Source organism: Hyperolius riggenbachi, chromosome 6 (assembly GCF_040937935.1).
Source record: "Hyperolius riggenbachi isolate aHypRig1 chromosome 6, aHypRig1.pri, whole genome shotgun sequence".
NCBI lineage: Eukaryota > Metazoa > Chordata > Amphibia > Anura > Hyperoliidae > Hyperolius > Hyperolius riggenbachi.
Genome location: NC_090651.1, coordinates 218,588,550 through 218,606,311, shown reverse-complemented (window position 1 = coordinate 218,606,311; position 17,762 = coordinate 218,588,550). Strand labels below are relative to the sequence as shown.

Here is a 17,762-nt window from a genome sequence, read left to right as displayed (position 1 = left end):
GCAGCTTTGCCCACTAAGTGCAGTCTGATTGTTCGCAGCTGTGTCCACAAAGTGCAGTCTGATTGGTCACAGCTGTGCCCAGAAAGTGCAGTCTGATTGGTCGCAGATGTGTCCACAAAGTGCAGTCAGATTGGTCGCAGCTGTGCCCACAAAGTGCAGTCAGATTGGTCGCAGCTGTGCCCACAAAGTGCAGTCTGATTGGTCGCAGATGTGGCCACAAAGTGCAGTCTGATTGGTAGCAGATGTGCCCTAGATTGTCCACGCTCCTCCTATGCAGCGTGGACAATCCAGAACGCCGCACGCTGCCAGCTCCAGATGACACCAACGCTCTCTCCGTGTTCCCAGAGGCGGAAGCAGCGCTGTCTTCCGCCAAAATGGTAATTTTCTTATTCATTACTGCTCCCTAGCAAGTACATCAGGAATTTCTAGCACTTCAGAAGTATATGAAAGTATTAGATATCCACTTCCGTATTACTATTAATCAGATGATTTGTAACTAGATAGCCATTTACACAATAGTCATTGTACAGAGTATAGAACGCTATGTCGCTGTGTTTGCCTCAAAACAGCAAACTCATTGCAATTATACATGTTTTGATCATAAATAATTTCTCGTATGTGAAAAAATATATTTGATATTTTGCAATGTTATTATTCATAGAGTTGTACGATCATGGCAGATGCTGCTGAAGCCGGTGGGAGTGGTGGTGGTGATGGTGATGGTGGGAGGAGCAGGACGTCAGCCTCTGCTGCCTCCTCTGCACGCCTGCGGAAGCGGGAAAAGAATTTGATTATTAAAGTAAGTTTATTTATTTTTTTCTTCACTGTATTAATCCATGACTTTCAATTTATTTTGCTTGACTGTGTAATGCATGCTGCATCTGTAGCTACTTTAATAGTACCATGAAGCTTTGCAATTGAAGGGCTTAATGTTCAGACTACACAACTGTACGCCCCATACACACACTCAAGTCAACACTCAACAGCGGTCTGTAAAGGCCGCCGGGCGGATTGCTCAGAACCTCAGAAAGAGCCTTATCAGTCAGCCGACAGCCTGTAGACACGTCGGACTGTCCACGGAAAATCTGACCAGCGGGAGGTGACTACAGACCCGTCGTTGCCTCCCGTGTAGCGTTTGTACTGGCCTTTAGGCTCTCATAACTTTGATTTCGATTAACTTACTGAAAATCTACTTCTATTGTTCAAGGAGTTGATAAGACTGCTGATGATAAGTCAATTGAACATTAAATTGACTTTTCATCAGTCTTATCATATGTTAGTACAATAGCAAGCGATGTAGGTATTGTAAAGGTTACTTTTAGCGGATCATTAATTTTGTTGTTGTTTTTTTTTTTTCAGACAATGTTACGAGGGGCCTACGATAAGAGGAAGAGGGAGGAGAAGAGGGCTATCCTGGACCAGCTACAGCGGGACCTTGAGACCCGATACCACCGCACATGGTCGGTCAAGAAGATCCAGACCATGTGGAGCGACTTCAAGTCGAAGACACCATGTGCGGTGAGGAGAATTAAAGACCAGCTTCGGGAATGTAAGTAAATAATGTGTTTTTCATATATGTAGCGTGATGTGTACGTGTTTTCAACCTTGGAAATCCTTACGATTTTCATGTCTAACAAATTGTCTCTCCTATTGGGTATGTAACTCACAATTTTAAAAACAATCTCACATTCTTTTTTAGTGGATCGGTCTCAGGCACGCAGGCGGGCCCGTTCCGCCTCTGCTCCTCCCTCTTCCCGCAATATTGTGGACCCCACTCAGGAGGATCCTGCTGCTGCCTCCCCCCCTGCTGATGATGAGGCTGGACCCAGCAACAGCCAAAGGCCCCGTAGCAGCCGGCAGCGTGGGCGAAGGCGCTGCCGGCAGCGTGGGCGAAGGCGCTCCCGGAGCCGATCTGTGGCATGTAAGTATTTTTTTAACAAAGTTGCAACATTAATCAGATGACAGTGCTACGTCTCTTAGGAGATTAGTACATAATGTTTTTTTTGTACAGAATATAATTTTTTTTTTTTTTTACAGTCCCAAAAAAAAAAAAAAAAAGGTGAATGATACCATGTCTTCTTTTTATCTTAGCCTCTATCTCTGTGCGATTGCGCAGACGCCGGCCACGGCAACTTTCCTCCGGCAGGCCAGAAAGTGGTGCCATTGAAACAGCTGAGTGTAAGTGAAATTTATTGTTGTAGAACAAAATACATTAATAAGTGTTTGATGCAGCTTATTGATTTGGAGCCATTGTGTAGTGTATGTATCGTATTGTACTCTAGGGTCTATTCAGGGGGAAGCCAAGTATACTAGTTGTAGATGTTTTGGATGTGGGCGGAAGAATGAGTGCTAGGAGGAAAACAATACAGACCGAAGTAAAAATAATTTTCTTCATCATAATTTTTTATTACATTTCAAATACAGAGTTCCATAGTAATGAAAACAGCTGACTGCATAATATTCATCATACATTCAAATACACTTGCAAACTATTCTATGAATAACACCCCTGGTCTGTCTTATTCCCATGAAGAACAGAGGGAGGTAATACATGAAGCACTCCTATGCGCTTAGTCCAGCCTGGGAGTTTTAACTTGACCCATAATAGGTAACCCCCAGGGCTCGGACATCAATGTACTGTATCAATTCAGTGGCCCGAAGGTTAGCCCTTGATACAGGGTTACAGGGATCCTGTTTCAGTGCTAGAGTGTCTACATAATGCTCGTCGCTGTAGTGAGTATAAAGTACAACACCTGTGGGAAGGACGGACGAGGTCTGACTAGTCTACCATAAGTAACACTACCTACTTAACTTATAGTGTATAGTATACCAGGAGCTATATTGGAAGTGAGATTCTAGTTAGTGTATTCCAACCAGGTACTAGGAAGGGTGAAGATCTTATGGTCCACTGAGGATCTTAGTCTAATTTTATATTCCATATTCAGGTTGCTGTTTACTAGGGAGATTAGTTGGGTAATAGATAGGTAGTCGGCCGATTTCCAATTGCTAGTTATCTGGGAGAGTGCCGACAGAATGATATGCATAACCTGGGGCTGCAAATTTAGTGGGATCTCCTCTAGCCCTACTAAGAGTAAAGCTAATTTAGCTGATAGACGTACGTAAGTAGGGAAGGAAAAAGCTATTAATTAAGGGCTGGTTCAGACGGACGTTTGCAGAGCGTTTACAGCCAGCGTTCAGGGCTTGGTGCTAAACGCTCCCATTCAAGTGAATGGGAGCGTTTGTACCAAGCTTTCAAGCACGTTTACACAAACGCGGCGTTTGGGTCCCGATTTTCCCTGGCGTTCAAGGAGCCCCTGGAAGCTACATGTAGCTTCCAGGGGAGGTTAACCGCGACGGCTAATGTCCCCCTAGGGGAAGAAAAAACGCGACCGCATCCAAACGCACACGAACGCTGCTGAACGCGACGCCAACGAACGCAACGCCTCCAAACGTCCATCTGAACCAGCCCTAAGAGTTCCACATGGTCCCAAAACTGAGCAATATTAGGGCACTCCCATAGCATGTGGAGTAGAGTCCCCACTGAGTTCTTACAATGCCAGCAGTTGGGGGAGTTATCCTCTGAGAACGAGGCCATTCTTCTGGGGGTCAGATACCACCTGAAAATAACTTTACGTGAAAGTTCACAGTGGGAGTTGTTCTTTGAGAGTTTTAGGCTTTTAGAAGTGGTCCTGACTGAGCACATGCTGGTCAGTTATGTTAGATTGTAGGTCATTGGACCAGGCTAAAGCATATCTTTTCAGTGAGGCATCACTCACTTCTAGTATCGACGTATACCAAGTGGAGATACATCCGGCCAAAATGTGTGTGTGGGGGGGGGGCCTTTATTGTTAATGGCTGTTAGGATTAGGATATGACTATTGAGCTGGGGTATATTAATTGTGTTATTTTTGATCAGGCTATATATCCTATGGTAGGTAAAGAGTTGGTTGAATGGTAATTGGAATTCTTTATGTAATTCCTCAAATGTTTTAAGCTGAGAGCCTTGTGACAGTTGGTTTAGTGAGGTGATTTTAACTTTATCCCATGCGGATAGGTTCAAATGGGGGCTGAGGATTTTAAGGGCATTTAAAGAGATGGTAGGACTATGAGTCAGGGACGACTTAGGCGGGAATTTGATAAAGTGTTCCCATGCCAGCAAGAGAGCCTGGATAGTTGTGTATTGGGAAGATGGTCTCTTTGCTCCCAGGAGCATAGCTTCTGACAGAAGTAAAAACTTAAAGGACCACTATCTTGAACAAAGTTGGCAGTTAAAATGGGACAGATGACAGGTTTTGGGCCAGTCCATGTTTTTAAGGGGGATTCTCAGGGATTTCTTTGTTTGCAACAGCATTTCCTGAACATTTGCAAAATGTCACTGACATAATACAGTGGACTGTTCAAGTGATTAGTGTGGCCGGCTGGTTTCTTGCTAATTTTTCAGTTAATCAGATGTTATTGTTCAGGAAATGCAGTTGAAAACAAAGCAAACCCTTGAAATACCCTATGAGGAGATGGATTGTCCCAAAATCTGTCGGTTATGTCAGATTTTCAATGCCTACTGTTTTTTGCGCTCGTGGTCCTTTAAGGCATACAGTAAAAAATGGCGCGGAGGAAATAATGGCGCACCGTTCTGCCGATTATAAAACGCTATTTACCGTTTTAATGTAAATACATTAAAACGGTAAATAGCGTTTTATAAAACAGCAGAATGGTGCGCCATTGAAAAATGCAGGGAACTAGCAGAGGGGGTCGGGCTGGCAGCGGGGGTCGGGCTGGAGAGGCAGCGGGCAGTGGGCTGGCAGCGGTGTCAAGGTGGAGAGGCAGCGGGCTGGCAGCGGGGGTCGGGCTGAAGAGGCAGCGGGGTGGAGGGAGGATTACGCAGCATGTGTATATTGTGTATACATTACCTTGTCCCGGCCGGCGATCGCTCCTTCACTTCATAGCTTGCACGAGTTCTGCATCCAGCCAATCACCATGCGGCTTCAGTTTCCGCATGGTGATTGGCTGGATGCAGAACTCGTGCAAGCTATGAAGTGAAGGAACGATCGCCGGCCGGGACAAGGTAATGTATACACAATATACACATGCTGCGTAATCCTCCCTCCACCCCGCTGCCTCTTCAGCCCGACCCCCGCTGCCAGCCCGCTGCCTCTCCACCCTGACACCGCTGCCAGCCCACTGCCCGCTGCTTCTCCAGCCCGACCCCCTACTGCCCGCTGCCTCTCCAGCCCGACCCCGCTGCCAGCCCGCTGCCTCTCCAGCACGATCCCTGCTAAAAAAATTGAACATATAAAACGTTAAATATCGTTGTAATGCAGCGCCATTCTGACACTATTGGCGCTGTGCGCCATTTTTGCCTGTCCCCCCTTTAAGAACTACATCCCGATGTTGAAGGGATTGGAATCGTTGAAAAGCAAGAGCACTAACACACCAACCACCACTACATCACCCTGCCTCCAAATTAGAACACTTCTTCCGGCCAGTGATTATGTCCATAGTAAAACTAGTGTATCATCTGTAAATATAATGTAAGGACATGCTTTAATTTCACAACTTCAAAGGAAGCTTCATTCAAATTTGGCCATAAATAAATGTACATAATGGGGCAACATATCACTTGAAGAAATGTTGACAAGCTGCAGTACTATGCATGTGTGGAATGGTAGTATAAAGGTATTTCACATCCATTGTAGCCACAACAAGTTCTAATACATGTTTGATTTTTTTGGGTGGATTGCAAGGCACTACTTTTGGCAGTCATATTTCATTACTCTTTCTTTACTTTAGGTAAAACCAGGAGTTTTGTTTTTGAATCTGGATGATACCATTCATTGTCAAACTTAGACATGAGTAAACAGTGAGCTTTCGGATTTTAAAATGCCTTCGGCGGACTGGTTCCTGACTAAAAATGAAAACCACACTTTATGTACACTGACATACAGAGTTGAATAATTTTTCGGCAAACATTAATGTATTTTTACATGTCTTAACTGTTACTCAGAACACTTTTCCTGGCCTCTGGGCTAAATTGATAAGTTAAACAGTTCCCTTCATGTAACGTAAAGTACACTCTGGTGATGATGATGGGTAACTATTGGAAATTCCAAGTTGAAATACTAACTGGGCTAGTAGTCATATGCCACATTAATTTTAAACTAAAGAGCATTCTGGCATTTCAAACCAGCAAATGCAAGTAAAAAATAATGCATAGTGACAGTAAACAGTAAACACCATCAAACGCAAGCATATAACAGAAAAATTGAATTGAAAAATTAAAAATAAAATAAAAAGAATATTGTAATATTGAAAAGCCATTGTACCAGCAAGAGAAGTTGTAAACAAGAGTCCTGGTTTTAACCATGTTGTACAGATATGATCCAATGTATGTACTTTGTCTCTTTTTTAAATCTCATTTCTGACTTTAAGCCACCCATTAATACAGTGAATGTCAATGTTTGTAAGCCGTGTTTTCAGTGTTGGTCAGGGAAAAGTACAAGGAAGCCTTTTTATAATTAGAAAAATCTCATGTTATTTTTCTCAAAAACAGCCAATAAATGCTATCATCCTGTTTCAAAACTCCTTGTTTTTATGGCTAATACGGTACCACACTGTACTGGTTTGACTTTTATTAAACGTTATTGTACAATGTCCATGTATAGTGTAATTTTGTAATTTTGTACATCTTGTTTTTTACAGCTTCTGAAGTAACCGCCCGTGTTGCTGCCCTTGAGCAACAAGTACAGCAGCAGCGGGTGGAATATGAAGCGCGCCTCCAGCAGCTACAAGCTGCTTTTCAGCAGCAGATAGAGCAACTGCAACAACAGCTGGAGGCACAGATTGAGGACCAACGGCAGAGGATTCTGGCCTGCAGGGAGGAGGGAGAACGGCTCCATGAGTATTTTGCCCAGGTTGCCGGGAAAAGGAGGATGTAAGGCGGGTCCTCCTGGAGTCCTCCGGAGTCAGATTAGATGGACAGCGTGTGTGAACAGCTTTTTTCAGATCTTGCCACTGATTCTACATTGGATTTAGATCTGGACTTTGGATGGGCCTTTCTAATACATAGTTATGTTTTGTTTGAAACCATTCCATTGTTGCCCTGCCTTTATGTTTAGGGTCATTGTCCTGCTGAAAGGTGAACCTCCGCCCCAGTCTCAAGTCTTTTGCAGAGTCCAAGAGGTTTTCTTCCAAGTTTGCCCTGTATTTGGCACCATCCATCTTCCCATCAACTCTGACCAGCTTCTCTGTCCCTGCTGAAGAGAAGCACCCCCAGAGCATGATGCTGCCACCACCATATTTGACAGTGGGGATGGTGTGGTCAGAGTGATGTGCACTGTTAGTTTTCTGCCACACATAGCGTTTTGCATTTTGGACCAAAAGTTCCATTTTGGTCTCCTCTGACCAGAGCACCTTGTTCCACATGTTTACCGTGTCCCCCAACATGGCTTGTGTCAAACTGCAAACTGGACTTCTTATGCTTTTCTGTTAACAATGGCTTTCTTCTTGCCACTATACCATAAAGGCCAACTTTGTGCAGTGCATGACTAATAGTTGTCCTATGGACAGTCTCCCACCTGAGCTGTAGATCTCTGCAGCTCGTCCAGAGTCACCATGGGCCTCTTGACTGCATTTCTGATCAGCGCTCTCCTTGTTTGGCCTGTGAGTTTAGGTGGACGGCCTTGTCTTAGTAGGTTTACAGTTGTGCCATACTCCTTCCATTTCTGAATGATTGCTTGAACAGTGCTCTGTGGGATGTTCAAGGCTTTGGAAATGTTTTTGTAGCCTAAACCAGCTTTACGTTTTTCTATAACTTGATCCCTGACCTGTCTTGTGTGTTCTTTTTACTTCACAGTGCTGTTAGTGTTGATCCAAATATTCTCTTAAGACAACCTCTGAGGCCCTCACAGAGCAGCTGTATTTGTACTGAGATTACATTACAGACAGGTGCACTCTAATCTCTTACCCACCCTGTTTTAAAAGAGCAGGCAAATGGTTGATTTGATGTTGGCAGCCAACCTTTTGTTGAGGTGACAGGGGGCCAGATTTATCAAGAGCGTTTTAAACAAAATATTAGTTTTATTTTTAAAAATCCTTGCAGAACTGTCTCAGACAGCCGAAAAAAATCACTAGATAATGAAGATTCCTTCTTAAACTGTAAGGAATAGAAGGAGATAGGAAGGTCTCTCAGGCAGTGCAATGTGTGTGGAAAATTGCTGTGGCTAAGGCTACCAACACACCTGCTGTCAGCAAACTCTGACTGAGAGGGGAGGAGCCCTTCACAAATCACATCTAGCCTACACTATCTGTAGAACTGCTAATGAGCACTTTTCGGCAACATTGAGGCAGGGAACACACTACATGCGTTTCTGCGCGTTTTGCCGCACTAGTCAAAACGCACAAATTACCATACTGCCGCATATAATGTTAAATAATAGGAGGCTAGAAAACGTAATATTTATTGCGTGTAGGATAGCGTTTTTAATGTGCGTTTTGAAATCGCTATCCTTTCTGCTTTTTTCCGGAGATATTTGTACGGTATGCAGGCGATTCCTCTACAGCACAGAATCGCCTGCGGGTAACATGTGCGGCTATTCAAATTAGGGTTTGTGACGTGTTTCCCCTTCCTCTCTCCGTTGGCGGCAAAGAAAAGAAGCGCCATTGAGTGTGCTGGACTGGTTTGTCCATACCATACATATCATTGTGTGGTAGAAAAGGTCACACAGTGGTAGTGAAGATGTTCCCTAGCATTCCCCGCCAGATACCCCGATCTTCCCTAGCATTCCCCGCCAGATACTCCTACTCCTCCGGTTCCCACCTGCCGACAAAACCCCTGCTCTTTGCACGCCAAATCCTCCTGCTCTTCTCCACCGCACGCCAAATGGACTGGTTTGCCTTGTGGGTGAGTGGCATACATTTTTTTTTTATGTAGGAGCTGATCGGCGGGCGGGGAGCGGTGGAGAAGAGCAGGAGGATTTGGCGTGCAAAGAGCAGGGGTTTTGTTGGCAGATGGGAACCGGAGGAGTAGGAGTATCTGGCGGGGAATGCTAGGGAAGATCGGGGTATCTGGCGGGGAATGCTAGGGAACATCTTCACTACCACTGTGTGACCTTTTCTACCACACAATGAAAACACTTCCACGGGAAATGATGTCAGAAAAGCATCCCTGTCATGAATGAGGAAAAAAAAAAAAAAAAAAAAAAAACGGAAAAACGCGAAAACGGCAAAACGCGGAAACGCAAACGCGGAAACGCAAACGCGGAAACGCGAAAACGCATACATATCAAAACGCGTACGACAAGTGTGTTCCCTGCCTAAAGGAATGGATTTGCACATTTCTTAAATGTTCAGTTTATTGATTTTTATTATTTAAATGAATCACATATCAGTTACTTCATATGGAGAGCATATCTTTCTCCATAGACCTTGTGTTAAAAAAAATAGTTGCTATCACTTATTTTTGCTTTGGCAGCGAGCTGAGCTGGCTCATTAGCATACTGTACGACGACGGGCTTCAGCCTGCTTATAGCAGACACTCCAGCTGATTTATTATAACGCTGACTCACACACTACAGACAGCTGCTGTTCTGAGTTCTCTGTAACCAGTTAATTGAATAGATAAAGCAGTCGGCTAATTATGTACTTATGAAAAAGCATGTTTGTTTATTTACTTATCTAGTTACAGAGAACCGCAGCTCTCTGTAGTGAGTGAGTTAGCGTTATCAGCTTGAGTGTCTGCTATCAGAGAAGTCCGTCCGGCGCATGACACAGCCCAGCTCTCTGTGGTGTATGAGACAGCCTTATAAATCAGCTGGAGTGTCTGCTAGCCTATAAGCAGGCTGAAGCCTGTCGTCGCATACTATGCTAATGAGCCATCGGCCAAAGCAAAACTAAGTGATAGCATCTACTTTTTTTTAACACAAGGGCGTCAATTCACCAGAGAGGATTTACTAAGAGAAAAAAGGTAGGTAGATTATCTCATGAGGTATTTTAACACTCTGGAGTCAATTCACCAGTGTGAGAGGACAGAGAGAAAAGTGTTCGATAGCAGGGGATAATGGAGAGATATGCATGAGGAAAGTGTGAGAAAGCAGAGATTTAGGTAATAATCGGTATTAATGATTTACATGGGTTACTTCTCCGCTCTGTAAGCATGAAAGTGAAGCATTGTGGGTAGGAGGCAGAGTTTAACCACTACATGACCAGAGTATTCCCGCCTTATACTGCCGGATCACATCATCAATCATATCATTCACGAGTGATTCTGAACGTCTTAACCACCTCTGTCTCAGTAAAATTATCACGAACTGTTCTCACACGAAAAATACGAGGGGCGATTAAACAGACCCTCCTCCTGCGCCTTCGTATCCTCATAATAGAAGCAAGCTCTAAGGCCTAGTGCACACCAGAGCGGTTCGGCTGCATTTTTTGCGATCCGCTTGCGGCTGCGGATACGCGTGGGAGGCGTTTTGCATAAACGCATACTCCCGGGCTGCTGCAGATTTAGGATTGCGGAGGCGTTTCTGACTCAATGTTAAGTATAGGAAAAACGCAAACCGCTCTGAAAACCTGCACTTCACAGCGGTTTGTCAGGCGGTTTTTGTTACAGTAGCTGTTCAGTAACAGCTTTACTGTAACAATACAGAAAATCTACTACACCAAAAACGCTTCACAGAACTGAAAAATGCTAGCTGAAACGCTACAGAAAAACTAGAAAAAGCGTTTCACAATCTGCTAGCATTTTGCGAATATACTAGCGGTTTTTGGTGTGCATCAGGCCTAACAGAGTAAGCTCAAAAGGCTCCATCTTCCACAGCAGCAGCTGCTGTGTGAAAACCACGATATCTCCAGGTTAATTCAGGGGGTTAAGAGATGTAAAAATTACGAATGACCACACACCGTTTCTTCCCTGGTGAAATGTGATTTGGGGAAAAACTAACTACTAACTATCACTTATTTATCTCATACTTATCTCACATTTATCTCTTGCATTTCTCTCGATCGATAATTTCCCCTATACTTCTGGATAATTGCTACTTGGAGATATCACAGGAGGTTAATTACCTCCCAAGAGATATTTAGGTTGTTAACCTCTGGTGAATTGACGCCAAGGTCGATGGAGAAAGATAAGCTCTCCATATAAAATAACAGATATGTGATTAATGTAAATAGTAATTATCAATAAACTGCCCCTTCAAATAGAGACACTGAAGCGAAAAAAAATTATGCTATTATGATTTGTATGTGTAGTACAGCTAAGAAATAAAACGTTAAGATCAGATACATCAGTCTAATTGTTTCCAGTACAAGAAGTGTTAATAAACTCCAGTTGTTATCTCTATGCAAAGAAGCCATTAATCTCTACGGCTTTCAGAGTCGTGGAATGGGCTGTTTTATGACTTTTATTATCTGAAATGTTATTGAACTATTTAATATTTCTCTGCCAGATGCGAGGTCAGTAGTTCACAGACTGCTCGGAAAGAAGAATTCTGAATGCTGAGTGATGTGTAATCTGAACATAGTGTATAATGATCCAATGTTATAAATACAACTATATACCTAAAAAAAGGGAATATTTTCTTTTCTGCAAATCTTCCAGTAATTATTCATAGTACACTACAAATTCATTATATCATATATTTTTTTTTCTCTTCAGAGTCTTTTTAACTGTAGTGTAGCTCTAGAAATCCACGCTAAACTGTCGCTATTACATAGGCTTTGCGAATTTTCTTACTATCATGCAGAACTATTCTTCAACTGGCTAGAACAGTTTTAGAAGAATAAACTGTCGGTAATGCTTTGAGAAATCTGGCCCAGGGACTATGTTACACAGTGCCAACTGTCCTGTGTCCTGGTCACCCCTCCCAGTTGATAGACAATGCACTGTTATGTTGATGGAGTAGTAGACATCAGAAGTTTCCTGTCTCGTCCAACTACAATTCTCGCAAACTCTTTCTGTTGTAAGAAAGGAAAGTTTTATGTTTTCCTGTGTTTCTTGTTTTGTACCTTTTTTAAAAAAAATTGACAAAACTTATTGCAAATTGCAATAAAAGTTTTTTAAAAAACCTGGTCTTTGTTGTATTGTATGTATTGCACAATGCATATCTAACTGGCTGGTGATGACAACCATTAGGCTCTTGCCTGCCTGGCATTACTTTTTTGTCTGTTGTAGGCACCACAACGTCCGGTAGTTGAATTGTCACAGGCTCAGCAGCAGAAGTACGTCTCATAAGGTTTGACACAAAAGGTAATTGGCAGCAGAGTACACACAGGTCCTCGCACACTAGAGACCTTGGTTGAGGGATATCATGTCCGGTAGTTGACTGGTCGCAGCATCAGAAGCAAAGTAAGTATCACAAGGTTAGACACAACAGGTAATTGGCAGCAGAGTAGACACAGGTCCTCACACACTCAAGACCTTGGTTGAAGGATATCATGTCCGGTAGTTGACGGGTCGCAGCTGCAGAAGTAAAGTAAGTATCATAATATTTGACACAACAGGTAATTGGCAGCAGAGTAGACAGGCCCTTGCCCCTTAGGGACATGGTTTGAAGGATATAACGTCCAGGAAATGGACTTGTCACAGCAGTAGTAAGTATCATTAGGTTTTAGAGTCTTGAGACAGCAGGTAACGGCAGCAGAGAGTAGACAGGCCCTTGCCCTTTAGAGACATGGTTTGAAGGATATAACGTCCAGGAAATGGACTTGTCACAGCAGTAGTAAGTATCATTAGGTCTTAGAGTCTTGAGACAGCAGGTAACGGCAGCAGAGTAGACAGGCCCTTGCCCCTTAGGGACCTGTGTTTAAGGATATAAAGTCCAGGAAATGGACTTGTCACAGCAGTAGTAAGTATCATTAGGTTTTAGAGTCTTGAGACAGCAGGTAACGGCAGCAGAGTAGACAGGCCCTTGCCCTTTAGAGACATGGTTTGAAGGATATAACGTCCAGGAAATGGACTTGTCACAGCAGTAGTAAGTATCATTAGGTCTTAGAGTCTTGAGACAGCAGGTAACGGCAGCAGAGTAGACAGGCCCTTGCCCCTTAGGGACCTGTGTTGAAGGATATAAAGTCCAGGAAATGGACTTGTCACAGCAGTAGTAAGTATCATTAGGTTTTAGAGTCTTGAGACAGCAGGTAACGGCAGCAGAGTAGACAGGCCCTTGCCCCTTAGGGACATGGTTTGAAGGATATAACGTCCAGGAAATGGACTTGTCACAGCAGTAGTAAGTATCATTAGGTCTTAGAGTCTTGAGACAGCAGGTAACGGCAGCAGAGTAGACAGGCCCTTGCCCCTTAGGGACCTGTGTTGAAGGATATAACGTCCAGGAAATGGACTTGTCACAGCAGTAGTAAGTATCATTAGGTTTATGAGTCTTGAGACAGCAGCTAACGGCAGCAGAGTAGACAGGCCCTTGCCCCTTAGGGACCTGTGTTGAAGGATATAAAGTCCAGGAAATGGACTTGTCACAGCAGTAGTAAGTATCATTAGGTTTATGAGTCTTGAGACAGCAGGTAACGGCAGCAGAGTAGACAGGCCCTTGCCCCTTAGGGACATGGTTTGAAGGATATAACGTCCAGGAAATGGACTTGTCACAGCAGTAGTAAGTATCATTAGGTTTTAGAGTCTTGAGACAGCAGGTAACGGCAGCAGAGTAGACAGGCCCTTGCCCCTTAGGGACATGGTTTGAAGGATATAACGTCCAGGAAATGGACTTGTCACAGCAGTAGTAAGTATCATTAGGTTTATGAGTCTTGAGACAGCAGCTAACGGCAGCAGAGTAGACAGGCCCTTGCCCCTTAGGGACCTGTGTTGAAGGATATAAAGTCCAGGAAATGGACTTGTCACAGCAGTAGTAAGTATCATTAGGTTTTAGAGTCTTGAGACAGCAGGTAACGGCAGCAGAGTAGACAGGCCCTTGCCCCTTAGGGACATGGTTTGAAGGATATAACGTCCAGGAAATGGACTTGTCACAGCAGTAGTAAGTATCATTAGGTTTTAGAGTCTTGAGACAGCAGGTAACGGCAGCAGAGTAGACAGGCCCTTGCCCCTTAGGGACATGGTTTGAAGGATATAACGTCCAGGAAATGGACTTGTCACAGCAGTAGTAAGTATCATTAGGTTTATGAGTCTTGAGACAGCAGCTAACGGCAGCAGAGTAGACAGGCCCTTGCCCCTTAGGGACCTGTGTTGAAGGATATAAAGTCCAGGAAATGGACTTGTCACAGCAGTAGTAAGTATCATTAGGTTTTAGAGTCTTGAGACAGCAGGTAACGGCAGCAGAGTAGACAGGCCCTTGCCCTTTAGAGACATGGTTTGAAGGATATAACGTCCAGGAAATGGACTTGTCACAGCAGTAGTAAGTATCATTAGGTCTTAGAGTCTTGAGACAGCAGGTAACGGCAGCAGAGTAGACAGGCCCTTGCCCCTTAGGGACCTGTGTTGAAGGATATAAAGTCCAGGAAATGGACTTGTCACAGCAGTAGTAAGTATCATTAGGTTTTAGAGTCTTGAGACAGCAGGTAACGGCAGCAGAGTAGACAGGCCCTTGCCCCTTAGGGACATGGTTTGAAGGATATAACGTCCAGGAAATGGACTTGTCACAGCAGTAGTAAGTATCATTAGGTCTTAGAGTCTTGAGACAGCAGCTAACGGCAGCAGAGTAGACAGGCCCTTGCCCCTTAGGGACCTGTGTTGAAGGATATAAAGTCCAGGAAATGGACTTGTCACAGCAGTAGTAAGTATCATTAGGTTTTAGAGTCTTGAGACAGCAGGTAACGGCAGCAGAGTAGACAGGCCCTTGCCCCTTAGGGACCTGTGTTGAAGGATATAACGTCCAGGAAATGGACTTGTCACAGCAGTAGTAAGTATCATTAGGTTTTAGAGTCTTGAGACAGCAGCTAACGGCAGCAGAGTAGACAGGCCCTTGCCCCTTAGGGACCTGTGTTGAAGGATATAAAGTCCAGGAAATGGACTTGTCACAGCAGTAGTAAGTATCATTAGGTTTATGAGTCTTGAGACAGCAGCTAACGGCAGCAGAGTAGACAGGCCCTTGCCCCTTAGGGACCTGTGTTGAAGGATATAAAGTCCAGGAAATGGACTTGTCACAGCAGTAGTAAGTATCATTAGGTTTTAGAGTCTTGAGACAGCAGGTAACGGCAGCAGAGTAGACAGGCCCTTGCCCCTTAGGGACATGGTTTGAAGGATATAACGTCCAGGAAATGGACTTGTCACAGCAGTAGTAAGTATCATTAGGTTTTAGAGTCTTGAGACAGCAGGTAACGGCAGCAGAGTAGACAGGCCCTTGCCCCTTAGGGACATGGTTTGAAGGATATAACGTCCAGGAAATGGACTTGTCACAGCAGTAGTAAGTATCATTAGGTCTTAGAGTCTTGAAACAGCAGGTAACGGCAGCAGAGTAGACAGGCCCTTGCCCCTTAGGGACCTGTGTTGAAGGATATAAAGTCCAGGAAATGGACTTGTCACAGCAGTAGTAAGTATCATTAGGTTTTAGAGTCTTGAGACAGCAGGTAACGGCAGCAGAGTAGACAGGCCCTTGCCCCTTAGGGACCTGTGTTGAAGGATATAAAGTCCAGGAAATGGACTTGTCACAGCAGTAGTAAGTATCATTAGGTTTTAGAGTCTTGAGACAGCAGGTAACGGCAGCAGAGTAGACAGGCCCTTGCCCCTTAGGGACATGGTTTGAAGGATATAACGTCCAGGAAATGGACTTGTCACAGCAGTAGTAAGTATCATTAGGTTTTAGAGTCTTGAGACAGCAGGTAACGGCAGCAGAGTAGACAGGCCCTTGCCCCTTAGGGACATGGTTTGAAGGATATAACGTCCAGGAAATGGACTTGTCACAGCAGTAGTAAGTATCATTAGGTTTATGAGTCTTGAGACAGCAGCTAACGGCAGCAGAGTAGACAGGCCCTTGCCCCTTAGGGACCTGTGTTGAAGGATATAAAGTCCAGGAAATGGACTTGTCACAGCAGTAGTAAGTATCATTAGGTTTTAGAGTCTTGAGACAGCAGGTAACGGCAGCAGAGTAGACAGGCCCTTGCCCCTTAGGGACATGGTTTGAAGGATATAACGTCCAGGAAATGGACTTGTCACAGCAGTAGTAAGTATCATTAGGTCTTAGAGTCTTGAGACAGCAGGTAACGGCAGCAGAGTAGACAGGCCCTTGCCCCTTAGGGACCTGTGTTGAAGGATATAAAGTCCAGGAAATGGACTTGTCACAGCAGTAGTAAGTATCATTAGGTTTTAGAGTCTTGAGACAGCAGGTAACGGCAGCAGAGTAGACAGGCCCTTGCCCCTTAGGGACATGGTTTGAAGGATATAACGTCCAGGAAATGGACTTGTCACAGCAGTAGTAAGTATCATTAGGTTTTAGAGTCTTGAGACAGCAGGTAACGGCAGCAGAGTAGACAGGCCCTTGCCCCTTAGGGACATGGTTTGAAGGATATAACGTCCAGGAAATGGACTTGTCACAGCAGTAGTAAGTATCATTAGGTTTTAGAGTCTTGAGACAGCAGGTAACGGCAGCAGAGTAGACAGGCCCTTGCCCCTTAGGGACATGGTTTGAAGGATATAACGTCCAGGAAATGGACTTGTCACAGCAGTAGTAAGTATCATTAGGTCTTAGAGTCTTGAAACAGCAGGTAACGGCAGCAGAGTAGACAGGCCCTTGCCCCTTAGGGACCTGTGTTGAAGGATATAAAGTCCAGGAAATGGACTTGTCACAGCAGTAGTAAGTATCATTAGGTTTTAGAGTCTTGAGACAGCAGGTAACGGCAGCAGAGTAGACAGGCCCTTGCCCCTTAGGGACCTGTGTTGAAGGATATAAAGTCCAGGAAATGGACTTGTCACAGCAGTAGTAAGTATCATTAGGTTTTAGAGTCTTGAGACAGCAGGTAACGGCAGCAGAGTAGACAGGCCCTTGCCCCTTAGGGACATGGTTTGAAGGATATAACGTCCAGGAAATGGACTTGTCACAGCAGTAGTAAGTATCATTAGGTTTTAGAGTCTTGAGACAGCAGGTAACGGCAGCAGAGTAGACAGGCCCTTGCCCCTTAGGGACATGGTTTGAAGGATATAACGTCCAGGAAATGGACTTGTCACAGCAGTAGTAAGTATCATTAGGTTTATGAGTCTTGAGACAGCAGCTAACGGCAGCAGAGTAGACAGGCCCTTGCCCCTTAGGGACCTGTGTTGAAGGATATAAAGTCCAGGAAATGGACTTGTCACAGCAGTAGTAAGTATCATTAGGTTTTAGAGTCTTGAGACAGCAGGTAACGGCAGCAGAGTAGACAGGCCCTTGCCCCTTAGGGACATGGTTTGAAGGATATAACGTCCAGGAAATGGACTTGTCACAGCAGTAGTAAGTATCATTAGGTTTTAGAGTCTTGAGACAGCAGGTAACGGCAGCAGAGTAGACAGGCCCTTGCCCCTTAGGGACATGGTTTGAAGGATATAACGTCCAGGAAATGGACTTGTCACAGCAGTAGTAAGTATCATTAGGTCTTAGAGTCTTGAGACAGCAGGTAACGGCAGCAGAGTAGACAGGCCCTTGCCCCTTAGGGACCTGTGTTGAAGGATATAACGTCCAGGAAATGGACTTGTCACAGCAGTAGTAAGTATCATTAGGTTTATGAGTCTTGAGACAGCAGCTAACGGCAGCAGAGTAGACAGGCCCTTGCCCCTTAGGGACCTGTGTTGAAGGATATAAAGTCCAGGAAATGGACTTGTCACAGCAGTAGTAAGTATC

At 44.4% G+C, this 17,762-nt stretch overlaps 2 protein-coding genes across 2 annotated transcripts in view; one reads left to right on the top strand and one right to left on the bottom strand.

The window, feature by feature from the left end:
• Positions 1–8,313, top strand: part of LOC137521289 (myosin-10-like) — a 58,497-nt gene extending 50,184 nt beyond the window's left edge. The window contains exons 3-6 of the mRNA XM_068240340.1: positions 1,360–1,549; positions 1,700–1,921; positions 2,092–2,178; positions 6,697–8,313. Of these exons, the coding sequence (XP_068096441.1) occupies positions 1,360–1,549; positions 1,700–1,921; positions 2,092–2,178; positions 6,697–6,932 (735 nt within the window). The 3' untranslated portion in view covers positions 6,933–8,313. The remainder of the gene's footprint in view (positions 1–1,359; positions 1,550–1,699; positions 1,922–2,091; positions 2,179–6,696) is intronic.
• The window catches only part of LOC137521317 (opioid-binding protein/cell adhesion molecule homolog), an 838,111-nt gene that overhangs the window by 449,845 nt on the left and 370,504 nt on the right, over positions 1–17,762 (bottom strand). The gene's annotated exons all lie outside the window — the stretch shown is intronic.